The 27,759-nt window shown below is 39.7% G+C and overlaps 1 protein-coding gene across 6 annotated transcripts in view; it reads left to right on the top strand.

Moving 5' to 3' along the window:
- Positions 1–27,759, top strand: part of kif6 (kinesin family member 6) — a 569,609-nt gene that overhangs the window by 15,795 nt on the left and 526,055 nt on the right. For 5 of the 6 annotated variants that reach the window (XM_073056062.1, XM_073056057.1, XM_073056056.1 and 2 more), the window contains exon 3: positions 2,548–2,622. The exons of the other annotated variant lie outside the window; for it this stretch is intronic. In XM_073056062.1, coding sequence (XP_072912163.1) covers positions 2,548–2,622 — 75 coding nt within the window. The remainder of the gene's footprint in view (positions 1–2,547; positions 2,623–27,759) is intronic. 6 annotated transcript variants of the gene reach the window in all.

Genomic DNA, 27,759 nt, shown 5'->3' on the forward strand with positions numbered 1-27,759 from the left:
ATTCTAGTGAATGCAGGCCCAGAGCCATCAAATGCTCTTCAAGTGACATGCCATTTAATACTGGAATTCATTTTCATGAACCTCCTTTAAGCCCTCTCTAGTTTTAGCACATACTTTCCAGGTAAGGGGCCCAAAACTGCACATAATACTCTGTGAGGCTTCAGCAGTGCTTTATAAATTCTCAGTATTACATTCTTGTTTTTATATTCTAGTCCTCTTAAAATGAATGCTAACATTGTATTTGCCTTCCTCACCACCGACTAAACCTGAAAATTAACCCTTGGGAAATCCTGCACAAGGGTTTCCAATTCTCTTTGCGCCTTGGTTTTTTAAAATTTTCTCTCCATTTAGAAAATAGTCAACCTTTTCATTTCTTCTATCAAAAGTGCATGGCCATACACTTCATGACACTGTATTCCATCTGCCACTTCTTTGCCATTTTCCTAATCTGTCAAAGTCCTTCTTTAGCCTCCCTATTTCCTCAAAGCTACCTGCCCTTCCACCTATCTTCGTATTGTCTGCAAACTTTGCAACAAAGCCATTAACTCTATCATCCAAATCAATGACATATAACATAAAAAGAATCAGTCCCAACACAGACCCCTAGTCACTGGCAGCATGCCAGAAAAGGCTCCCTTTAATCCCTCTCTTTGCCTCCTGCCAATCAGCCACTGCTTTATTCATGCTAGAACCTTTCGTGTAATACCATGGGTTGTAGCTTGTTAAGCAGCCTCATGTATGGCACCTCGTCAAAGGCCTTCTGAAAATCCAAATATAGGTTAACTTAATAATGACACAAAGTTTTGTTTTACATGGAGGAGGTTGCATAAGGGATCATTATGACATGATATCACTCCATTTGTAAAATAGGACTAGCATGCCCATGAGTATACTTAACCTGTTTCTTGGAACCTTCCAGTATGTAATAGAATATAGAAAAGTACAACACAGGAATAGACTCTTCAGCCCACGATGCTAGTGTTATGGTACAATGGAACCAATACAGCAAGTACCTAGGAATGCTGATGGGATATTGCCCTTTGTTGCAAGGGGTATGGAGAATATTTATGTCGGTGAGTTTTAATGTACTTGAAACAGCACCTGGAGGTCTGTGAACATTTTTGGTCATCATACTTGATATACTGTACTTATGTTGGAGGTGGTGTAGATCAATTCACTAGGTTGGTTCCTGAAATTAGGGTGTTACTGTGCAGAAAGAGGTAAAGCAAGTTGGTCCCATACTCAGAGTGTAATCTATAGAGTCATATATAGCATGCAAGCAGGCCCAGTTCTATGCCATTCATTAACTACTCATTTACACTCATCCTACTATATATTAGGCCCACTTAATTCTCCCCATATTCTCATTAGCTTACACAATTAGTGCTGATAATTACTAGGCATGAATACAGTGATACCCATGTGGCAGTATTGCAGAGGTGATTATTGGGATGATTCTGATTCTTTTTAATTGATTCATTTAATTTATTTCACTCATGACTTTGAGATCTTTCCAAATGGAATTAGTGTGTGAAGTTGTGTGGGATTAAGATTTGATCAGCAATAATAGATGAGAGTATTGCTGGTGGCTCTGAGTCCACTACTGACGCTTATCCTTCCAAATGGAAGATTTGAGCTCAGAAAAGGGCGAAATGAAATTCCAGAGACCCACATTTGTTGATTGATTTGGACAATTTGGTAGTGACACATCTGTTGGTAGAATCTCAGAGGGTGTTGAGGATACATATGGGAGGGAGATAGTTTGGCAGTTGAGTGGTGTTGCAACAGCCATTTTGCACTCTGTATCAGAAGAACCAAGAAACTGGTTATGATGGTGAAGACAGGAGAATACACAACAGTCTTCATTGAGGGGTCAGTTGTGGACAGGGTGAGCATCTTCAAGTTCCTGGGTGTCAACATATGAGGATCTGTCATTGACATTAATACAGTCAGGAAGAAGGCATGCCAATGGTTCTACTTCATGAGGAGTTTGAGGTGATTTGATATGTCACCAAAGACTCCGGCATATTTCTACAGATGAGCAGTGGAGAGCATTCTGGCTAGTTGCATCACCACCTGAAAGCTGTGCCTGAATCATTGAGTATGGGTTTTCAGGCTCTCGTACCTGAAGACCCACACTCAACAAGTAGAGGGCATGTGGCAAGAAGAGAACGTGCCCCAGATTGTGAGGATCCATAGTGAAGGAGACCACCTTATTGAGACACCACCTCTTGGAGGACTTTGATAGTATGAAGCCCAAGATGGACTGGCTTACCAAATTTCCTCAAACTTCTAAGGAAGTGTAGGGTAATTGTGTAAGGTTCAGCATAGATGTTGATACCCAAGAACTTGAAGCTGCTTGCCCTTTCCACTGCTGACCCCTCAATGGGCTCTGGTAGTTATTCTCCTGACTTCTTTTACTGATGCCACAATCAATTCATTGGTCTTGCTGACGATTAGTGTGGTTGTTGCATATTCTAAAACATAAATTTATGTATTTTATGAAAGACAAGCACATTTTATTCTGAAAAATTTCTTCTTTTGCAGATTCCAGCAGATCTTTGATCAAGGTGCAAAGCAAGAGGAAATTTTTGAAAATATTGCAAAACCTGTTGCTGAAAAGTGAGCTTCATTTTGATTTAAGTTTTTGGATCTGGGACTGTGAATTTGAACTCAGCTTGTAATTTGTGGAATCCAGGACTTGTCAAATCTGAAATTCTGATTGATTTTATTAATTCATGGAGTATGAACATTACTGATGGAAAAACCACAGACTTTGGGATCTTCTGGACCATTTAAGAGCTCTTATTGGTTAGGCCAGCATATTTCCTTCCCCAAATGACATTAAAAAACAATAGGATTTTTATAAAGGCAAACATGAGGAAATCTGCAGATGCTGGAAATTGAAGCAACACACACAATATGCTGGTGGAACACAGTAGGCCAGGCAGCATCTATAGGGAGAAGCGCGTTCTATGGCATTGGTTATTGTTTTAGATTATTTAATTAACTTAAGTTTCCCAGTTCCAAATTGGGATTTCGCCTCTCCAGATTATTAATGTAGCCTTGGGGTTTAGTTATGGTATTTAACTACTGTGCAACCATAGCTTAATGATATATTTTAGGGCAGGACACACTGTGCCAAACTCATGCTCATTATGCAAAAGTAGAATGTGGTGACAACTCGGTAAACTTTCAGAATCAGTTTAATATTACCAGCATATGTTGTGAAATTAATTAAATAGCAGCAGCAGTACAATGAAATACATGATAAATACATACAGAGAAAAAAATCTGTATTACACTAAGTATGTATGTCAATTGAACAGTTAAGTTAAAGTAAGGAGTCCAAAAAAAACACAGAAATAATAAAGTACTGAGGTAGTGTTCATGGGTTCAATGTCCATTTAGAAATTGGATGGCAGAGGAGAAGAAGCTGTTCCTGAATTGCTGAGTTGCTGAGTGTGTGCCTTCATGCTTCTGTACCTCCTTACCCATGGTAACAATGAGACGAGGGCATGTCCTGGATGGTGGGGGTCTTTAATGATGGACGCTGCCTTCCTAAGACACCACTCCTTGAGGATGTCTTGGGTATTATGGAGGCTGGTACCCATGATGGCTCTGACTAATTTTACAAGTTTCTACAGCTTACTTGGATCTTGTGCAGTAGCTCTCCCATACCAAATTGTGATGCAGCCGGTCAGAATGCTCTCCAAGGTATATATGTAAAATTTTTTGAGTGTTTTAGTTGACAAACCAAGTTGTCTCAAATTTCTAATGAAATATAGCCCCTGTCTTGTCTTTATAGCTGCATCAATATGTTGCATCCAGGCTAGGTCCTTAGGGATATTGACATATAAGGACAGATAGATATATATATAAAATTCTTTAGAGCGTAGGAGATTGAGAGGGGATTTGATAGAGGTATACAGAATTATGAGGGCTGTAGAAAAGGTAAATGCATTCAGGTTTTTTCCATTGAGGTTGGGTGCAACCTCAACCAGGGATCATGGGTTAAGGGTGAAAGGGTAAATACAAATACTTTATTGTCACCAAACAATTGATACTAGAGCGTACAATCATCGCAGTGATATTTGTTTCTGTGCTTCCTGCTCCCTGAAGTACAAATCGAAGTAAATATAATAAAAATTTGAATTATAAATCATAATTAGAAAATAGAAAAGGGACAGTATGGTAGTGCAAGTCAGGTCCAGATATTTGGAAGTGGAATATTAAGGGGAATATGAGAAGATACTTCTTCATTCAGAGGGTTGTGAGTTTGTGGAACGAGCTACCAGCACCAGTGGTGCATGTGAGCTGGATTTCAATAGTTACGCAAAGTTTGGATAGATATGTGGAGGGCAGGGATATGGAGGGTTATGGTCCTGGAGCAGGTTGATGGGAGTAGGTAGTTGAAGTGGTTTTGGCACGGACTAGATCAGCCAAAGGGCCTGTTTCGATGCTGTAATTTTCTCTTACTCTATGACTTACAGTCAGTGCTGAAAACTTTCTGCAGTCTTATTAGAGATAATCCTGTGGTTGTGCAAATTGAAAAGCCTTTGAATATTCTATTTTGTATGTCCAGTGGATTCTGGTAAGTTGGGCCATTGGTCAGTCAGGATAGCTGCTGATTTTGCCCACTCTTAAAGAACAAAAACTAATTGAGAAAATAGTCTGGATTCCCTTCGTTTATTAGTGGCACTATGCCACTTAATTGGGGCAGAAGACTGTTGCTAAGCAGTTTCTAATTAGAGTCAGTCACGTGCACTGTTAGATACTACACTGTGCTTGGAGTGAACAGTTTTTAAGACTGCGTCAATTCCATGTGTTTGTGTTCAAAGAGCAAAGATTTTTGTCACTGATAGTTTGTGAGAAATAAGCAATAAGACAATTCAGAACTGCTTCCTCTCTGAATTTTCAAGCATACAGGCTTTGAGATACCAGATATGGCTGGGAATGAAAATGAAACTATTTCACTACTTCATCAAATTCAGAACTACAAAGTATTTGAAGATATCAAGAATCATCAAATTACAATGAAAATGAAGATTTGGAGGTTGAAATATCTAAAGAATTATGAAGGTAGTGTAGGGTAATGTAATTGGGAGTGTAGTGTAGGGTAACATAATTCAAAACCACCAACATTGAGCTGGGGTTTCACTTTAAGTGGCTGGTCTGACATGATGATGTTATTACATAAAAGGTTTTAATGCACTTTTGTTATGTAGGTCTTGGAGTTCAATAAGATGTTATGGGTTTTGTTAACTATAAAGGGCTTCACTTCATTTTGTTTGCAGAAACCCACTTTGGTGCTCCCGATACTCTAGGATGGTTCTGGAATCATTGAATGTCTCAGCCAATGCAATCACTTAGAAACTGCCTGAGTTTTGGGAGCAAAACGCCATCGCTTGGTTTGTAAAAGCAGAGGCCCTATTTGCCCTGTGAGGAATCTCCACCGACAGCATGAGATATTACTCTTCATGCATCAAGTGCCTGATCCAGTTCGCTTAGCCTTCACTAATGCACCTGTGATGGACTATAGGGAGCTTGCTAAAATGGCTGATAGTCTACAGTCAGTTTCTTTCTCTACCTTAATAAGTCAGGTCAGCAAGATCCCCAATATAAGGAAGCCTGTGGCTGCGAAACCAGTGATGCCAGGCCTGTGCTTTTACCATGCTGACTTTGGTATGAATGTTACGAAGACCTGGCTGCCTTGTAGCTTTGACAGTGCCTATGCATCAGGACATCAGAAGTCTGTGAACACCGTGGGTTCCAGCCGCCAGGGTTGTCTACTGTTTATCATAGACATCCTTTCAGGGTGACATGCTGCCGGCATCACTTATTGATGAAAAGGCAAAGAGTAATGAAGCCTCGCTGGGGGCCGTCAGTGGCAGCAAGATTCAGACTTACGGGCTCGACTTCAATGGGACGTCATCCTAGCAAAAGAGGCTGGACCTCTGCTCGGTGCAGATCTCCTGTGTGCCAACAACTGTTAGTCAATCATAAGAACTACTGGCATGTGGATGTCAAGGACTTTGGGTCGTTACCTTGCTCCCTCAGTAAGATCCCCACAATGACTCTGTCAAATGCATATACCACTGCATGTGAGTTCACTGGACTGCTGGATGAATTTCCAGACCTCATCAAGCCTGCATTCTCCACCACATTTGCAAAACATGGGGTCGAGCACCACATTCCCTCAATTGGCCTGCCAGTCCATGCTTGTGAGCATAGACTGGACATAGAAAAGCTGGCAACCACAAAGGCTGACTTTGCCAACATGGAAAAAATTCGGAATTGTAGCTAGGGGTTTCACCTCTCCATGTGATTCCTAAGTCCAGTGGTGGTTGCTGCCCAGGTGGTGATTACCGATGTCTTAACAAGGCCACCGCCCCGATCATTACCTGGTCCCAAACATTCAGGACTTTTAGGCATGTTTAGTTGGAAGGTTAGCTTTTTTTCAAAGTTGATCTCATTAGAGGCCTGTGTGATTGGAGGACATGCCCAAAACAGCTGTGATAACCCTGTTTGTCTTTTTTGAGTTTCTTCGTATGCCGTTTGGACTGAAAAATGCAGCATAGTCCAATGGCTAATGGGCACTGTATTGAAACACTTAGATTTAGATTTTCTTTTTGTTTAACTTGGATGACATACTTGTCGTCAAAGCATCCAAATCCAAAAAACGTATATCATTTCCGAACAATTTTCAAACACTTAAGCCAAAACGGGTTGATTATTAACCTTGCTAAATGCTAGTTAGGTTGTCAACCATTAACTTTCTCAGACATCGCATCTCTGCAGAAGGTGTGAACCCCTCCCATCAAAGGTAGCTGTTATTATGGATTAAACATGAGGAAATCTGCAGATGCTGGAAATTCAAACAACACACACAAAATGCTGGTGGAACACAGCAGGCCAGGCAGCATCTATAAGGAGACTTGGCCCAAAACGTCGACAGTGCTTCTCCTTATAGATGCTGCTTGGCCTGCTGTGTTCCATCAGCATTTTGTGTGTGTTGTTATTATGGATTTCCCACTGCTCCACACTATGAAAAAACTATAAGAGGTTTTAGCTATGGTACTGCCTCATACCATGAGCTGATAGAAACATAGAAAATAGGTGCAGGAGTAGGTCATTCTGCCCTTCGAGCCTGCACCACCATTCAGTATGATCATGGCTGATCATCCAACTCAGAACCCTGTACCTGCTTTTTCTCCATACCCCCTGATCCCTTTAGCCACAAGGGCCATATCTAACTTCCTCTTAAATATAGCCAATGAACCGGCCTCAACTGTTTCCTGTGGCAGAGAATTCCTCAGATTCACCACTCTCTGTGTGAAGAAGTTTTTCCTCATCTCAGTCCTAAAAGGCTTCCCCTTTATCCTTAAACTGTGACCCCTTGTTCTGGACTTCCCCAACATCGGAAACAATCTTCCTGCATCTAGCCTGTCCAATACCTTTAGAATTTTATACGTTTCAATAATATCCCCCCTCAGTCTTCTAAATTCCAGTGAGTATAAGCCTAGTCGATCCAGTCTTTCTTCATATGAAAGTCCTGCCATCCCAGGAATCAATCTGGTGAACCTTCTCTGTACTCCCTCTATGGCAAGAATGTCTTTCCTCAGAGTAGGGGACCAAAACTGCACACAATATTCTAGGTGCGGTCTCACCAAGGCCTTGTACAACTGCAGTAGAACCTCCCTGCTCCTGTACTCAAATCCTTTTGCTATGATGAAATTGTGTTACCCCTGTAAAGTGCGCTCAAAGGCAATATCCTTAATCAACTGCTTGACTGGTCAGCGGACACGACCAGGGTGTTTGATAATACCAAACAAGCTGTTTCTAATGCATCCCTATTGGCACACCCGCTCCCCAGTGCACCCATAGCCATTACTACTGACGCCTCAGACTATGCTGTGGGTGCTGTGCATGAACAGTTGGTCGGAACTTGTGGCAGTCGCTTGTCTTCTTCAGTCGGTAGCTCAGTTTCTCTCCCACCCGCCCCCCCAAAAGTAAGTGCAGCAAGCAACATGTTTGACTGTAAGCTTCTTGGTTTTTATCTGGCTGGCTGTCATTTTTGTCTTCTAGAGGGTCGCTATTCCACAGCATTCATTGACCACAAACCTCTCATACACCCGATGGCCAAAATATCAGACCCATGGCCTACATATCCGAGTTCACAACAGGTACACAACATATCAGGGGGAAAAATAATGCCATGGCTGATTGCCTCTCATGGCCAACTGTTGAGGCTGTATACATAGGGGTTGATTTTACCAACATGGCAGCCAACCAAGTGACCACATCAATGCGGACTTGTCCTTCTTTCCCAACCCCCAACATTCTCATGGTCTGATGCACTTTCTTACCATGGTAGATTGTACCACCAGGTGGTGAGAGGTCATCCTCTAGTGTTGACGACAGCCGCAGACATGGCTCGAGCATTCATCAGCATCTGGGTTGCTTGCTTTGGCACCCCAACTGATATTTCCACTGACCGTGTTCTCCAATTCATTTCAGACCTCTGGGCTGCAATGGGGCAGAACCTCAGCATTTGAATACATCACACCATGGCAGTTCAATGGCCTATGCGAGAGATTTCACAGCTCCTTAAAAGCTGCTGTGAGGGCTTCCCTGACTGATGAGTGTTGGCATGATCAGCTCCCATGTGTCTTGCTGGGGCTTAGAACTGCTGCAAAGGAGGACCTGCAGTTGTCTACAGCTGAGTTGGTATATGTGCAGCCATTACAAGTGCCAGGTGATTTCATTCCTGATGCCATGTTTGCCTGGTCAGCCTCTTAACAGCAAATTCAGTAAATTCTATTCCTATTTTTTACCTCCTATTATGGCGTAAAGCACTCCGTCTCATTTGTTTTTGTCCGCTATCACACACACCAACGTCCCCCTAGGCCCCCTTACAATGGCCTATTCTGTGTTTTGGAATGGAGAGAAAAGACTTTTATCATAGATAAGAGGGGTAAACCTGAACATATTTTGGTAAATCACCTTAAATTGGCTCACCAAGATTTGGAGTATTCAGTTGCTATGCCCCTGTCGTAACTACATGATCGCAAGTGTGTCAAAACACCTCTGGTTGAGCCAGAGGCACCCACAGTTCCTCCACCCATGGAACACAGGACCCAAGCCAGGCGGCTTGTCGGCGCTCCGGACAGGCTCATAATGCCAGTTTAGTGAATTCTGGGGGGGGGTCTGTGTAGGGTAACATAATCGGGAGAAATGTATATGATTCACAATCACTGACATTAAGTTGGGGTTTTGTTTTAAGAGGCTGGTCTGATGTGATGATGTTATTACGTAAAATGTTTTTAGCATACTGTTGTTGTGGAGTTCAATAAAATATGTTACGGATTTCATTAAGCATAAAACACCTCATTTCATTTTATTTGTGGAAACCTACAGTAGTCCATTATTTACTCAAGGTGCCTGTGCTGATTTTGCTAATGTATAGTCAATCAAAGGACAGCATACACTGGAATAATACCTCCGCCAATAACTATTATGAATTAATACACAGTTTTATAGTTCTGTAGTATTGATAGTTTTCTGATTTGTTCTGTTTATCATTTAAATGCACAAGTCATTCCTCAGCGGAGTTTAAATCTACTCCTCATCTTTATTCCTCCAGTTCTGCTGAAGGGTCTTGACCCGAATCATCGACCCTACTCTTTTCCATAGATGCTGCCTGGCCTGCTGAGTTCCGCTAGCATTTTGTGTGTGTTACTTTTATTTCCAGCGTCTGCAGATTTTCTCTTGTTAGAGTTTTTATTTTTATATCTTTTAACTGTTTGCATGAAACTGGCTAATTTGGGCAGCGGCTTAATTGGGTCAAAATGTGCTAGTCCTGATGTGTCCCAATTACGTAACCAGAATCCACTGTATGCTTAAATGAAAGGCCCCTTGATTCAGATTTACACTGCATTTCATTAAGGTTGGAGCAAACTAAATCTTCCTCCCCATGGCATTGCTCTGTTTTATGCAACCTTCAATTATGGCTCATACTTTCAAATCAAAAGTTTGTTAATTTAATTCTATTTCAGCAATTTGAGCATAAAAAAATTACAGTAGTGTAACTGTGGCAGACTAAAGAAGTGTTGCAGCAATTTCTACCAGGAAAGGAAATCTATTGACCTCCTCCAGTCTGGCTTAAATCAGACTGCACACCCACCAATGTGGTTGACTCTGGCAATCCTTTGAACTATCTTTGCAATGCAGTTAGTTTAGGAGGCAGTTGGGATGCATAATGTGCAGTTGGGTTGCCAGCAAAGAACACATCCTGTAGCTGAATAATTAATCAAAGCTTTTGTAGCTGTCATCTTTCAGATGAGACACAAAACAAAATCTCATCTATTATTTTAATAGACGTGCCCTGGACTGTTTGGAACAGGACAGTCATGATCCTTGGTAATCTTCTAAAAGCAAAATACTGCAGCTGTTGGAAACCTGAAAGGAAATCAGAAATCACTGGAGATATTTAGCAGATCAGACAGTATTTGCAGAGAGGGAGACAAAGTTAATGTTTCAACAGTCTGAGAAAAGAGAGGAAAAGAAGCAAGTTTTAACTTGCACTCCAGGGAAAAGGTGAAGAGTCCAGGAAGAACCTAGAGGTGACCAAGAGAGTCCAGGTGATTAGAAGTTATTACTATCCCTTAAGACAGCGTGCTGAAGGCTTGTTAATTACACTTTCAGCAGAAGGTGTAAATAGAGGGGAGAAAAAAGAAATAACTGGGACTCTGAGGTGCAGGACACAACTGTAGCTAGTTAAGCCCATTACCCCTGCCATCAACAATGGCTTGCCAGAGTCCTGTATCTGGATTCTCTTAGCTCTAACCTATCGCTATTCTCTCCACGCCACTTTGTCTTTGCAACATAAAGCACACTAGTTTTCTCACTTTTCCAGCTCCATTGAATTGACACTGACCTGAAGCATTAGCTTTGTTTTTCTCTCCACTGACTTGCTGAGTACCTCCAGATTTTTGTGGGATTTTATTTCAAATTATCCCCTGAGCAATAATTATTAAGACAAGTAAAATAGTTAACTTGTTCAATATCATATTGCAGTTTGAAGTTACCTGCTGTACTCACATTGGTTGCTACATTTTCTCATTATAACAATAACTATTTTAAAAGTACAAGCTTATTCTACAAATGAAGTTGTAAATTTGTAATAAAGGTACAAATTGCTGGAAGTGTTCTGCACATTAGGCATCATTTATAGAAAACAGGAAAGGAGCATTAATGCACAAGGTCTCTGGCCTTGGCTTTCTCATGAATGGGTACTTGATCGATGACAAAAATGCGATTGACTGAAGGATTGTTTTTGTATTGTTTGACACAGACTCCATGAAAGGTCACTGAGCTGATACTTAAATGTCTATTTTTTCCTTCATAGATGCTGCTTAACTAGTTGAGTATTTCTAGAATGTTATGTGTATTGTAATTGAAAAGAATGTTGCAGGTTATAAAAACTCTGAATTGATCAAAGGCTTTGAAAAGCACTGTATGAATGCAAACCTGTTTTTTCACTCCACGGGTCAAATCCTGATTTCAGAGTCATATTGTAGCTTTATTGTGCAACGAAAATTACAATCCATTGCAAACTGCAGGAAGTCTTTATTTCTTGGTATTCTCCTAGGAATAATACCGAGCAGCTCTGTGCAGATGCCAGTAAAACCAAGGGATTAAAATGACCTAAGCCTCATGCTGGCAAAGTTTTGAGCTGTAGCCCTGTAGCCCTTGTCTTTGCACCAGCTGTGCCCCCAAAGAAGCTGAATTTAAAATTAGGGTTTGTGAAATTTATCTTGATAAGTGTGTAAATGAAGTTCCCATGAGACTTGATGTTATGGTTTCATTTTCTGCTTGTGCTTATTCTTGGTTGGAAAATGAGCCACTGTATATGCCATCAATTGTAGAATATGTGGAAATGGATCATGAATGGTGAAATTATCATTGCAGCAGATGGTAATAATCAGCTGTGGAAGTACAACTACCCATCCAGCAATATTTCTACAATTTTAGGATTTTTATAATCTTGGTCTGTTTAAATATTTCTATATCTTTAGTGTGCTACCCATTGTTTTAAATGTGACACACTACCTACTAAGAATATTCCTGAATGATATTCTATTTTAAGAAATAATACATTTTTGGGAGTGTTTTGATGTACTTCTGTGTGGATAACTGGATGACTTTAATCAGGAGCTTGCTACTTTTTTTTGCAATGGTGACCAACTACAACTTGTACTTGCCATGTATGTCCTTTCCTATTACACTTTTCTGCCTATTTAAAAAAAAAAGATTTATGTTTATTCATATGATGCAGCTCAAGAATAACTAATTTTGTGTATTTGGCCAGTTTTACAGACTGCAAGTAACACCTCCAATTTTGAATGATATTTGAAGATAATATTGTGCAGCCAAAATTTCATGATTGGGTATTTTGACAGCACTTCCATCCTCTGCAGCTTCAAGTACTCAAAGGTATAGAAGAGCAGAGTCATGGGAGTACTCAACTCTGTGATTTTCCTTCCAGATTTCTTGCAATCCATAGTACTTTTCTTTCCTTTATTACCTGCTATTTTTCTGTTCCCCTTGTTACTTTACTGCACTATGGGCCAGAGTTACAAGGAGAAGTTGTGCAGGCCAGGACTTTATTCCTAAAAACAAGAGGGCAAAGGTTGCAGATCAGATGGGAGAGATCTAAAAGGATAATTGGGGCTTTTTTTAAATACAACACTTGGTGCATGTTTGTAATGAGCTGCTAGAAACAGTGGCTGAAGTGGGCACGTGAGCAACATTTAAAAGCCATCTAGATAAGCACATGGACAGGAGAGGTTTTGAGAGGTATGGCCAAATGCAGGCAGATGGAACTTGAATACTCTTCAACATAGTTGGCATAAGTGAGATGAGCCAAAGGGCCTGTTCCATGCAGTATGACTGACTCTGTGAGCACATTCCCTACAATGTACAGTGTTCAGATTTACCAACCAAGGAAGTAATTCAAAACTCAAGTCTTTTGAGGGTAAAAGTATAATCCAGCTGGACCATGTCACCAGTGATTTGAAGCCAGTGTGAAATAAGATGATATTTTTTCCCACAAACATGATTTGACTGGATCCAGGGACGTTTGTGGCTATCAGAAAAAAAAGTCTTAACATTCATGTACACTGCTATTGCTCAATAGCACAGGAACTGACAAAACCTGATCCATACAGTTGGTTCCATCAGATCAGAATCAGAATCAGAATCAGACTTTAATCGCCAAGTACCTATGCACATACAAGGAATTTACTTCCGGCAGATGTTGTCTCTCTGCTCATAACAATAATAATGATAAATATAAATGAAAATATAGATTATACATACAGGTAGTGCAATCCAAGTAATAGTTAGCCGACAGTTAACCGGCAGTTAACTGTTCAGCAAAGTGACCGCAGTAGGGAAAAAACTTCTCCAATGCCTATTAGTCTTAGTCTGGAGGGATCTGAAGCGCCTACCAGACGGAAGCAGATCAAACAGTCCGTGCGCAGGATGGGAGGAGTCCTTTATGATGTTCCCCACCCTCTTCTTCAACCTGGAAGAGTACAGGTCCACAATAGAGGGCAGGGAGGCTCCAATGATGTGCTCGGCAGTCCTCACTGTGCTCACTGTGATTCAGGTTGGAGAACCACACTCTAACTCATGGTTTGGAAATGTAGAATTAAGAGCCATGGTATCAGTTTAAGGGATTGGTGTACAATGATTAAGTGAAGAAAAATCTCACTCAGTGAAATTTAGTAATTCTCTATTTCAGTATTAGATTAGATCAATAGATTTATTTGAAATAAGGAAATGAAAAGTATGAGGACAAGTTACAAATGGAGGATCAGGCTTGACTTTATTGATGGAGGAACAACCTTGTGTTTGCAAGACCTGTTTTTCTTATTGTATGTTCTTCCTTTTTTGTTTTATCTGGGATATCCATACAGCTTCTTGGACTGAGCATCATACTGCACTATAAGTGATAGCCTTTGAACACAAACTTGCAGGTGGGTAGGAGAAATCTTCTACGGACCCGTCTGCAATCCATTCTTTTTGGACAGCGTCTCTGGATTAAAGAAAACTTGCTACCTTGCCAATTTTCTCAGTTCTGAGGTTTATGATGATTCCAATTTGGAACCAAAGGTTCTTCCGCGGACGGACAAGTAGATGTCTGACGTGGGCAATTTGACAGGTGATGTGCTCCCTTTGCTCTTGCTGCCTGCTGCATGGACTCCAGATTTTCAAGCTAGGTGATAGTCTGAGCTATGAGAATAATGCGGACTAGCTTCAGTAGGTTTTAGTGAAGGACATAACAGATTGAATATGATGTTGCGAAATGTGGACGACATAGAGTTCTCATGTAAATGGTAAGAGCTTGAAAGATCTTATCATTCAGAGGGTTTAAATTATCTTTACGCATGAATTACTTAATGTGCTGGTAAGCAAGCTATTATGGAAGAAAACTGTACTGGCCTTTATTACAAGACATCTGTGTCAGGGCCAGATCTGGTAGGGCTCTAGTCTCTGTACCAGAAGAAGTTTACACCTGCAATGAAACCAGTGCAGCAGAGTTGATCAGATTGATTCCTGGAATGGTTCATTTACAGAGAGATTAAACAAGTTGTGTTGATACACTCTTGAATTTTGAAGAACAAAACTAAAATGCTTGCAATTATCAATGTGGCATTGATATTTCCTCAGGTTGGAGTGTCTAGAACCAGGGGTCACATTCTCAAAATAAGATGCTGGCATTTTAGAACGATGATGGAAGGAAATATTTGTTCTGGGAAGATAGTGAATCTTTAAAATTCTGTGTCTAGGAGGGTCATGAATCTTTGATTAGTATATTCAAGAAAAAAATGACTATTAGATTTTAAAAGAATATGTGGTTAGTGCAGGAAAATGGCACAGAAGTAAAAGGTAAGCCACAATCTTACTGAATGGAAGATCAGACAAGAGGGGCCAAATAGCTTATTGTTCCCAAGTTCCTTACATCATGGGATTGTATTGGAGATCAGCATTGCGTATAGCACTCCAGGTACGGGCTCACTTTTGGCCTGTTCAGCTGCAGTGAGATTGCCTTGAACCTTACTTCATCCCAGCATGGTAATATTCTGTTCCAAGTACAGTATGAGGATATTGAGATGCTGGAGCATTCTGTAATTTACCTCAATTCAAGCATTCTTGCATTCCTACTAAAATGTTATCACACATTAGACTCCATCTGCCAAAGTTTTACCCATTCACTTAACTTATCTGTGTCTCTTACAAATCTTTTATGTTCTCCTTACAATTGCATTTCCCTTCCTAATATCAGGAGATTTCTCTACAATGAATTTCAGCATTTTGCCAGTGGCAGATTTAAGGCTATCTAGACCATAGTTTCCTGCTTCTACAGTTTTCCATCCTACTAGGACTTTTCTATAACGGCGGGAATTTTGAAAGATCACAACTGACTTGTCCACTATTTCTTCTTCTAAGACCCTCAGATCATCAAATTCAGAGGGGCTTTGTACATTGATGCAGTGCTTAGTGTTAACTCACAGAGTGCTTATTGATAATAGTGCTCTGCTCTTGAAATCCAAATATTCAAAGGTATGTACTCCACTTTAGTTTAAAATGGCACTTGTATGGGTTGTATGCTGTTGCTCCTGGAATCTTGCACTTCTTTAGCAGTGAAATAATGATCTCATTGTTTCAAGCCTGGGTGTGACCCAATGTGAAGTGTCCCTATAAGTGAGGGCTGGTGTGGGATAGGCAGGGCAAGCACCATGGCAACTTGGAAACGTGGAAGCATAGAAGATAAGGATAGGAATAGATCGTTCAGCTTTTGTATCTGCTGCGCCATTCACATAGTGTAGCTGATAGATCTGCTGCCTCACAGTACCAGAGATCTGGATTTAATCCTGATTTTGAGTGCTTTTGTTTAAAGTTTGCATGTTTGTCATGGGATTTCTCTGGGTGCTCCGGTTTTGTCCCTCACCCCAAAAAAGTATACAGGTTGGTAGGTTGTTTTCCCACTGTAAATTGTGTAGGTGAGTGGTAAAATCGTTAGGGTTAATGAGTATGTGGAGAGGGTTAGTAGAAATAGGTGGTTGCTAGTTGGTATAAACTCAGTGGGCCAAAGAATCTGTTTCTGTGCTATATCCCTTTATAACTCTATAATATGACCATCCACTTTAGTACCTATTTCCTTTGTATCTCTTGATCCCTTTAGCATTAAGCATTGCTGCCTTAGAAACATAGAAAACCTACAGCATGGTATAGGCCCTTCAGCCCACAATATTGTGTTGAACATGTACTTACTTTAGAAATTACCCAGAATTACCCATAGCCATCTATTTTTCTAAAATTTATGTACCATATCTTCTTGAATATACTTGATGGAGTTGGAGATTTAGTTAGAGAATTCTACAAGTTTGACACACTCTGGCTGACAAAATTTTCCTTAATCTGTTTTTAATGTCATGTCTTGCATCCTGAGACTTTGATTCCTAGTTCTGGATCACCTGCTGTTGTGAACAGCCTCCATGTACTGTATCTGATCTGTTCCATTCTGTAAGAATTCCATTTCTGTGAGATTTCCCACTCATTCTTCTGAACTACAGTGAATGTAGACCCAGTTGACCTAATCAGTCATTATACGTCAGTCTGCTCTCCTAGAAATCTTTCTAGTAACTTCTGTTACACTCCATACCAAGAACATCCTTTCTCAGATAAGGATGTGCTCAAAGTACCATTTGTAGTCTCCACAAGGCTCTGTACGATGGTAGCAAAAACATATTGCTCCTGACTGAGCTACTCTTGGAAGAAAGGCCAATATACCTTTTCTCCTCTTAACTTGCTTTCAGCAGCTTGTGTACAAAGTCATGTAGATCTCATTGTACTTTTCCATTTACCTATCTTACCATCATTCAGATAATATCCTTGCTTTTTGGATCTAAAAGGGATAAGCTTACTTTGTCAATATTGAACTACAACTGCCAAGATTTTGCTCATTCAGCCAGCTTGTCTGAATCATATTGGAGCTTCTTCGCACCCTCTTTGCAGCTCAGATTAAAGTCAAGTTTAGTATGGTGAGGTACAGGTTCAATGAAAAGCTTGTCTGCACAGGCACATTAGTACTGACAACACACAGGATATAAATTATACAAGACAGCAAGAGAGAAGAAAAACTGCAAAAATAAAACTTAAGCGCTTCTCTGGGTGTTAATGTCTCTGAGGATCTATCCTGGGTCCAGCATATTTCAAAGAAGATGCAATTTCAAAGGAGGCACAATAGCAGCTGCATTTCATTAGGAGTTTGAGGAGACTTGGTATGCCACAAAAAACTCTAGCAAGTTGCTACAGGTGTACTGTGGAGAGCATTCTAACTGGTTGCATCACTGACTGGTGTAGAGGGGCCACTGCACAGGATCAGAAAAAGCTGCAGAAAGTTGTAAACTCAGCCCGCTTCATCATGGGCACTAGTTTCTCCAGCATTGAAGACACTTAAAAAAAAAAGCTGCGTCCATCATTAAAGACTCTCATCACCCAGCACATGCCCTCTTCTTATTGCCACCATCAAGGAGGAGGTACAAGTGCCTGAAGACACACACTCTATGTTTCGGGAACAGCTTTTTCCCATCTGCCATCAGATTTCTTACTGGACAATGAACCTATGAACACTACCTGACCATATTTTTTGCTCTCATTTTGCATTAAATTTAATATTTTATATGCATTTCTTATTGTGATTTAAATTTTTAAAAATTATAATGTATTGCAATGTACTGCTGCTTCAAAACAACAAATTTCATGACATATGCCAGTGATATTAAACCTGATTCTGATTCTTAAAAAAAGGCACAATCAGAGACAAGTCCATGGTAGTGCAAGAGGTGATCCATAGTTTTCCATTGCTGATATAGGATTAGGATTGTGCAGAGCAGTTGAGATCCTGATGTCTGAAAGAAAGTAGCTGTTTCTTAACCTGGTGTTGTGGGACCTCAAGGTTCTGAACCTCCTGCTTATCAGTAGCAGTGAGATGAGGGCATGGTCTGAATAGTGGGGATCCTTGATGTTAGATACTTCCTTTTTGAGGTAGCGCCTCCTCTACATGCTGTCAGAGGTAGTGAGGGCTTTGCCCATGATGGACCGGACTGTGTTTACTGTTCTTTGTAGCCTCTTGTATTCCTGTGCTTTGGAATTTAAGTAGCAGGCCATGATGCAACCCAGTCAGGATCCTTTCATCTATAGAAGTTTATTAGAGCTCCACCCTCTCTCCCACTTTGTGACAGCAAATGTGGGGATGCTACATTTTATTTCCTTATCCAAATTACTAACCTATGTTGTCTAAGCAGCATTTTATTATTCACTGCCTGCCACTGGGAAGAAGGCGATATTCTCTGTTTCTGATTTTGCAACCAATTCATAGCCTTGCTAGTGTATTCCCTCTGATCCCATGTGCTTTAATTTTGTATCCTAACCTGTTTTGTGCGATCTTATCAAAAGTCATCTGAAAATCTAAATAATCTAAATAACCTTACCTAATCTATTAGTTATAACCTCAAAAAAAACTCAGGTAGGTTTGTTAAATAACTTCCCTTTTGTAAACACATGCTTCATTAAATTCCATTGTTTTCAAAATATTATTTTACTATATCTTTTATAATTGATTCTGACATTTACTGTTGTTGATGTTGGGTTTACTGGTTTGTTTTGTTTTCCTCTTGCTTTCCTTAAAAATGGTTGCAGCTATTTGCTATCCCCTGGTCTGTAGGAAGTGGTCCGGAGGGTGAAGGACGTTTTCTATGGTCACCTGCTGTAGTACTCTGAGATGTACCATAATCATGCCTTGGGGATTTTTTTCTGCCTTTTAGCCTAGTAGTTTCCCTGATACTTTATTGATAAATAAATCAGTTTCCTCTCTAGAATTTTAGCACCTTAACATCTGGAAGTTACTGTGCCATCCTTTACAAAGACAGAACAAAATTCTGCTATTATCCCAATTATTTCCTCTGTTTCTGACATTGGGGGGGCTTTATTTGTCCATTAACCTTTTTTCTCTCATGTTTATAGAAGCTTTTAAAATCAATTTTTAAATTTTCTCCATTTCTCGTTCAACCTGCTGAACCCCTCTCTGCTCTCTTGATAAATCTTTTTGTCCTTTGTTAAGTTTTTAAATTTTGCAATCCCTAGGCCTGCTGCTTTCCTGGCAACTTTGAGTGCCTCTGTGTGGAACTTCTTCATAAGCCATTGTTTCCTCCATCTATTTTATACCAGAAATCAGTGCACTAAGCCAGTATGTGGGTCATTACTGGAGAGTAGTAGTGGCTACTCCATGTAGTGACAGACTGTTTGTTATCACAGTGAAATCTCTTGGATGGGGAAAGATTACAGCCAAACAGATGGTGAGACAGCAGCTTTCATCACTTTCTTCAGAAAGTGATGAAAAAGACCATAGGATCTGGGCAGTCTATCAGCACATGGAGCAGGCAATTTCATTCCCCACTAATGGCCAATAGCCTTTACATTGTCTGGGGAGTTCTGAGCCCTGCAGCTTGTTTTTGAATGGTTACACCATTCTCCTCAGGCTGTTCACTACCATCACTCATTGTACTCAGTGCGCATTGCCTTGGCCATTCACTCCTTGCCTGGCTACTTTCTGTCCACTTTGTGCTACTCATCAAGTACCTACCTGCTCCCACTTTCATCTGTCTGCTTGTAGATTTAAGCCGAGCTTGTTAGTCCTATAGCTTTTTTCATTATTTTGTGTTGAAACATAAATTTTCTGTTACTTTTTCTAAATTATAATGGGGATTTTCCTCTGAAAGCTCTTTGTTGGCTATAAAGAACATTTTAAATGAAAGAGAAGATTGGCAGCTTGGGTTGGTTGCTTGGTTTTTATAGGGCTGTTCACCAGGCTCTGTGACCATCCCTACAAACTTAACATTATAAAGTCATGATATATGCCACTGTTCTTTGTTTTAATTTCACCGCTAGCTGCTTTGGTAACCAAGAGTTCAAAGTGTTATTTTGCATTGTTTTATGTGTTTTCAGGTTGCATGGCTGTTCCATTAATTTTAATTGAAAAAGTTTGCCTACTGTTATTAATTAAAAATACTATTTAGTAAATTTTGAATTGTAGCTATGGAACAGTATGGGGGCAAAATAAGGTGAGGTGAACAGAAGGCAGAGGTAATTATTTCATGTCAAAGGAGATTATTGTAAAGAAAAAAATTAACTTTATTTGTCACATGCATGCTGAAACATATAGCGAAACGCATCGTTTGTGTCAGAGGATCAGCAAGGATTGTGCTGGGCAACCCATAAGTGTTGGTATGCTTACAGCCATCATGGCATGCCCACAACTCATTAGTCCTAATTTTATACCGTTTGAAATGTGGGAAGAAACCAGAACACCCAGATGAAATTCATGCAGTCACAGGGAGAATGTATAAACTCTTTACAACAGTGGCAAAAATTGAACCCCAATCTTAGAGCTGCCATTTTAGCAGTGTTGCTGTAATCGCTGTGCTACCTAAACAATGGTAAATTGTAGAATGTTTTTAAAAAATTACAGATTATAGACAGCTAGAAAGATCACAATGTCTAAAGACAAGATGTTTAAAGTCTGTTATCCTGACTACTACAATAAAATGTTTTGTTTTATTGAATAAATGCCAGTGTAGAATTGTAGGCCTGCTTTTATTAATTTCCCGATGCTGTGTAAGAGTGTGTTACATGTGTAAACTATTTAGAACAAAGGAACATTTTTTAAAAAATCAAGATGCATTTCTGTATGTTTAGAATTTGTAAGAAAATTGGCTTCATTATTTGGACCTACAAATGTTCAAAAGTTCATTTTATTGTCAAAGTATGCATGTAGAATACAATACAACTCTGATATTTGTCCTCCAAACAACCGTGAAATACAGAAAAACCATGGGATTGTTGAAAGAAAAGACATCAATCCCTCTCGCATGAGAAAGCAATAAGAGCTTGTTAACCCCAAATCCCCCAACCCCTACCTCACACAAAAAAACTAACAGATTGCCCACCTGGAAAACAGAATCTAGAACATCATGAACCCCAAACCCTCAACCACTTACCCCGCGGGAAAAAAAGGACAGTGATAATAGCCACAGCCCCCTCTCATGCACACAGATAAACACCGACAAGAACATCACACTCCACACTCACACAAAAACTAACGTATCGTCCAAACGGAACCCCAAATTCCCACCCTCCAACCAGTAACAAGGACAAAAATACAGAAAGCTGAAGGAGACCAATATGAGCTACAGTGCAATAATCACATAAATCTTAGAATTTCAAAATCATTCTCCTGTGTTTAGCATCAAGAAGCATTACCGCTCAAATACAGTCCTTCCGTGGAGAGCTATCAACAATCCCACGGCCTCGTCGACTGTCGATCACAAGCCTTGCCAACGTCTCCTGCTAGCATCGAGGAGAGCTGCCACTCATATTTAGTCCTTCCAATGTTTATCCAACATAAAGTCTAAGTCATGAATGAAATTTTAATAAAATATTCTTTATAAATATCTATTTCCAAAACCCTGAGTGCACTAAGAAGGCTATTGGATGAAAGAAATATTTGCTACTTGGTGAATACATATTGGCTCTTTTTTTTGTTTTCACCGATATAATTTAGCCTTTTACTAAATGCAGCTAATAAGGAAGTCTCGAATAGTTTCATGCAATTACCAGTCATTCTACTTGATATATTATGCAGTAACTGAAATTTGACAGACCACTTTGAAATTATAAAATAGATTTGTGTTCTTGAATGTAGCAAAATAAAATTCAGTGTTTGAATTAAGTTCAAGCAATTAACAGAGGTAAATTACTTCCAAACCGTAGATCATTGAATAAATGCTAATGTGCAAAGGTGACCATAAGTTTAATGTACTTGTTATGGGTAAAATTAAAGTAATTACATCTCTAGCACTGTGATTTGGATCTCTATATTCTCATGATACCACATATTTTGAACTGGGGCTTGAATTGTTAATTAACAATCCAGTCAACACAATTTATCTTCAAACTACCACTGGAAAGGAAAATTGGACAGAATGTAAAGCAAAACAGCAACTTACTTTGCCTTGTTCTAGCAGCAAAAGGTACTTTCAATCTGTATTGAGTCTGGAGATGACAAAGCAATGGCAGTGTTGGGTTTGAACAGCAGGGCAAATTTTGAATTGTTTGAGATGGTGTGCAAAGTTTGTTATTATTGACAAGGATCCTGAAAGTTTTGGGGCTTAAGAAATGTCCTCAGTCTTGCCACTGTTTAGTTAAAAGAAAATTGGAAGCTAAGCAAAAAAAAATAAGGCAGAGGTTATTTTATTGCCATACATATGCAAATTGATCCCATTGCTTCACACTTATTAAGGTGAGGTATATGACTGAGACAGAGGAGTGAGCCACAGAATAATGTTTGGACTCTGAGTTGATAATGTGGGAGTGAAAAATGAAGATATTGGTAACTTTCCCTTGGAAAAACTGAATGAAGGATGATAGTTTAGCCAAAAAACTAATTCCAGAGACCTAATTTGCAGAAGAGAGATGTGTTAAAGATTATGTAATAAATTTTGTTAAAGACTATAGACATATTGTTTGTAAATTATATTTGGTTCAGTGGTATCATTAAGTGGGGAAAATTTAATTTGGAGATGGTTATGGATCTAAGAACTAAGCTTGTTTTCAAAATAATAAGTAAAAGAAAATGATGGAAACATTCAGGTCAGACAGCATCTATGCACAGAGGAATGTTTCAGATCAATGAACCTTAATCTGAAAGTTCAATTTCCAGCATCTGCGGTGTTTTGATTTTGCTTTCTATGGTTATCAGTCCAGTAGGTTAAAAGTTTCTGATCTTTGTGGGAGATTTCAACATGCAGCTTAGCTGCTGTGTTTTGAGTCTTGTGGCTACCCTTTAAAATACTTCATCAGTTTGAGAGGGCTTGAAGGTGTTTTCTTGCTTCTTTCTTATTCTAGCACCATTCGTAGACTGCATAATTTGAAACTTCTTTCTGTGTGTCATACTAGAATGCGGTTGATTCTAGTTAATTGGGACATATCCGGACCAGTATATTTTGGCCCAATCAAGTGACTGCCTCAATTAGCTGAAGTTTCATGGTATAAAAGAAGACAAAATAACTTACAATTATGTAACAAATTGTGTATGTAAATGAACCATAGAATAAATTAGAACACTACAAACACAACAGTACTATAAAAATTGAGTATTAGTAATAGTTATCGATCGAGGAATTAATACAGTGTATGTTGCCATGTTCTTTTGATTGACTGTAAATGAACAAAATCAACTCCAACCCCTAGTGTAAATAATGGACTGCCTTCATACAATCCTTTCGATGATTGTATCCTCCAAATTTTCATTTTAATTGTAACATTCAAAATGATTGTCGATACCTTCAAACTCTTTGTAGTGCCTAACTTGAAGTAGTGAAATAATTTCAATTTCACTCCCAGCCATTTTTGGCACCTCCAAGCCTGAACGTTTGAAACCACAGTGAGCAAAATAGTTCTAAATTGTCTTGTTGTTTATTTCTTGCAAACATCAGTGCCAAAAATTACTGCCTTTTGATTAGAGATACACGCAACTGACTGCTTTGGCAACACTGCAATGGGTGATTGCACTTGAAACTCCAGTTTGGTATAGATGTTGCTTAGCTGATAATAATGTGGATGTTTTGCATTCTTTGCTTCTAAAGTTTGCCTGTTCAGCGAAAGCTATTGACTTCATGAAATGTAATTGACTGTAAAAGGACGCTAGATAGATTACTGTGATGAGTTTGCATTCAGGCAGAGTGGTATTGAAATCTGAGTTGGATGAATTGGCAGTTTGATTGGCAAATTTCCCACAATGACTCAGGCTGTCCTGGAAAACAGCCTGTGAGCAACCTACGTGGTTCATTCCTGCTTTCACCTTGAATTTATAAAGTCTAAAGACTAGATTTGTCAGTAGGAAATTGGAATAATGACCATGATACTGTTATTGTTGGGAAAGTAACTATCTATTGGATAGCATATGCAGTAAGTCAACAGGCATTTCCTCACTGAGACAGTGCCGACTTTCATATGACTTGAGGATGAAAAAGGATATTGGGAGCTTGTCCATCAACCAAAATTTAAAATTTATTTATAATATCTGATCAATATGTTCAATGGAAATTCACAAACAGCAGGTTTCAACCAACTTGAATGCTTTGAACTGCACAAAAATGACAAACGAGGAGATCATCTCACACAAGCAAAGAAAATCTGCAGATGTTGGAAATCCACAAAATGCTGGGGGAACTCAGCAGGGTAGGCAACATGCATAATAGAAAAGAGTATAGTTGACATTTTGGGCTGAGACCCTTCATCAGAACTGGAGAGAAAAAGAGGAGTCAGAGTTGGAAGGTGGGGGGAGAGGAGGAAGAAACGCAAGGTGAGTGATGAAACTCGGAGGGGTGAGGGGTGAAGTAAAGAGCTGGGAAGTTGATTGGTGAAAGAGATGCAGGGCTAGAGAAGGAGGAATCTAATAGGAGAGGACAGAAGGCTATGGGAGAGAGGAAAGGTGGAGCAGCACCAGAGGGAGTTGATGAACAGGTAAGGAGGTAAGGTAAAAGGGGGAAGAGGGAACGAGCAATGGTGAAGTTTGCGGTGGTATTACCAGAAGCTCGAGATATCGATGTTCATGCCATCAGGTTGGAAGCTACCCAGATGGAATATAAGGTTTTGTTTCTCCAATCTTAGTGTGGCCTTATTGTGTCAGTAAAGTAGACCATGGACTGGAGGCTGAGGAGGGGAAAAAAGTATCTGCCATAATTGAATGGTGGAGCATACACAATGGGCCAAATGGCTTAATTCTGCTCCTATATCTTATGGTGGTCTTATGGACATGTTGGAATGGGAAGTGGAATTAAAATGGGTGGCCTTTTCCAGCAGCCGGAGCAGTGATGCTCGCTGAAACGGTCTCCCAATCTATGTCTGGTCTCACTGATATATAGGAGGCCACACCAGGAGCACCGGTTACAGTAGATGACCGCAGCAGACTCATAGGTGAATTGTTGCCTCACCTGGAAGGACTGTTTAGGGCTTATAATGGTAGTGAGGGAGGACCTTATATTTCTTCCTCTCTACCCTCCATCTTCTAGCTCTGCCTCATTTATTTTCTCCAGTCCTGATGAAGGGTTTTGGCCTGAAACGTTGACTATACTCTTTTCCATAGATGCTGCTTGGCCTGCTGAGTTCCTTCAGCATTTTTTTGTGTGTGTTGCATTCATTTGAACACATTCAATAATCAACTGGGCAACTCTATTTTTGTTTTATTTTTATTTTTCTTCATCTAATCTTGATTCTCAATGGACTACAACTCTCCTGCTTTTGTGTCACACTAGCATGTAGTTTCCTTGGTGCTATAGAGAATCAAGGTTGTCTGCCAGAACTTTTCATGTTAAATAAGAATCAGTATATTTACCCTGGTATCAAGACCATTTGCTTGGTGCTTAAGTTACTGTGTGAGTAATCCAAAGTCCAATGATACAAAGCAGGGGTCCACTGTGGCAATCTTAAGTTCAGCTAACTAAACAATGCATAATTAAAAATCTAGATCTGTGGTCATTGCCATTTTAAAAGAAAATAGTGCTATTAGGGAAGGAAATCTGATGTCCTTTCCTGGCCTGGCTGCCAGAGGAAGTAGTGGAATCAGATTCAAATAATATGTGTAAGAGGCATTTTGACATGTGTTTCAATAGGTAACAGTGCAATACAGGCAAATGGGTTTTGTTAGATGGGGGTGGGGGTAGTGAGAAGAGGTTTACATGGACAAGGTGGGCCCAAGGGCTCATTTCTGAGATGTACAACTTTATGATGGTGGTACTGTACCAGGAACAATATTGATTTTCATATCTACTGTACTAAAGTCCACTGAAGTGCTTAGTTGCACTAAAATGCGTTGATAACTGTAAGAACCCCTGAGAGCACCTTCACCATGAAGCACAGAGATTTCAGTAGTTGGAGCTCTCCACATCCTTCTTGATGGGTATTGGAGATGGACAATCAATGCTGCTCTTACAAGTAATGCTCACAATCTAGAACAAGGAGAAAAGCTATCAACTTTCGTTGAACTATAGATGCCTCAGGCATGAACTCTCAAGAGAATTCAGTTCTCAGGTAGCAGCCATCCCAGAAGTCCCATTCTTTTTATGGTGAGTGTGCATAATGTCATATAATTGATCAGAAACAGCATCTCTAATTCACAAACAGACAAATGAATGTGATGGTACAGATGTTTTATAAATTCGCTATAGTTTCCTTCTGCTTGAGCTTGCATTCATTCTGTCCTATGAGGTGTAAGACTGATGGGTATCATCAAGTTTCTATTTCTCCTGGAACCATTTCTTAACGTTTAGTACCTGTTTGAATGTAACCATGTAATTAATGAAATATGTTAAAAAAAAACACAAAAGGAAATGTATTCTTAAGGAAGTTATTCTTGGGGACAATTGTATTTTGTTAATATTTACTCTCAAATGTATGAAAGTATGAAATGAATACACCTCCTCTTGAGTTAAAGTTCTTTATTAGAGATTGAATGTACAGTTGAACTAAGAAGTTTACATACACTTAGGTTGAAGTAATTAAAACTCATTGTTTAACCACTCCACAGATTTCATATTAGCAAACTGTAGTTTTGGCAAGACGTTGAGGATATCTACTTTGTGCATGACATGAGTAATTTTTCCAACAATTTTTTACAGACAGATTATTTCACTTTTAATTGACTATATCACATTTTCAGTGGGTCAGAAGTTAACATACAAAATCAAAAGAAATCAGCCAAGACCACAGGAAAAAAAATTGTGGACCTCCACAAGTCGAGTTCATCCTTGGGAGCAATTTCCAAACACCTGAGGGTACCACGTTCATCTGTACAAACAATGGTATGCAAGTATAAACACTATGGGACCACGCAACTGTTGTACTGCTCAGGAAGGAGATGCATTCTGCCTCCTAGAGATGAACGTACCTTGGCGTGAAATGTGCAAATCAATCCCAGAACAACAGCAAAGGACCTTGTGAAGATGCTGGAAGAAACAGGTAGACAAGTATCTATATCCATGGTAAAATGAGTCCTATATCGACATAACCTGAAAGGGTGCTCAGCAAGGAAGAAGCCACTGCTCCAAACTGCCAGAAAAAAAGTCAGACTAGTTTGCAAGTGCACATGGGGACAAAGATCTTACTTTTTGGAGAAATGTCCTCGGGTCTGATGAAACAAAAATTGAATTGTTTGGCCATAATGACCATTGTTATGTTTGGAGGAAAAAGGGTGAGGCTTGCAAGCCGAAGAACACCATCCCAACCGTGAAGCATGGGGGTGGCAGCATCATGTTGTGTGAGTGCTTCGATGCAGGAGGGACTGGTGCACTTCACAAAATAGATGGTATCATGAGGCAGGAAAATATGTGGATATATTGAAGCAACATCTCAAGACATCAGCCAGGAAGTTAAAGCTCGGTCGCAAATGGGGTTTCCAAATGGACAATGACCCCAAGCATACCTCAGAAGTTGTGGCAAAATTGCTTAAGGACAACAAAGTCAAGGTATTGGAGTGGCATCACAAAGCTCTGACCTCAGTCTGATAGAAAATTTGTGGGCAGAACTGAAAAAGCGTGTGCAAGCAAGGAGGCCTACAAACCTGACTCA

Source organism: Hemitrygon akajei, chromosome 9 (genome assembly GCF_048418815.1).
Source record: "Hemitrygon akajei chromosome 9, sHemAka1.3, whole genome shotgun sequence".
Lineage (NCBI taxonomy): Eukaryota > Metazoa > Chordata > Chondrichthyes > Myliobatiformes > Dasyatidae > Hemitrygon > Hemitrygon akajei.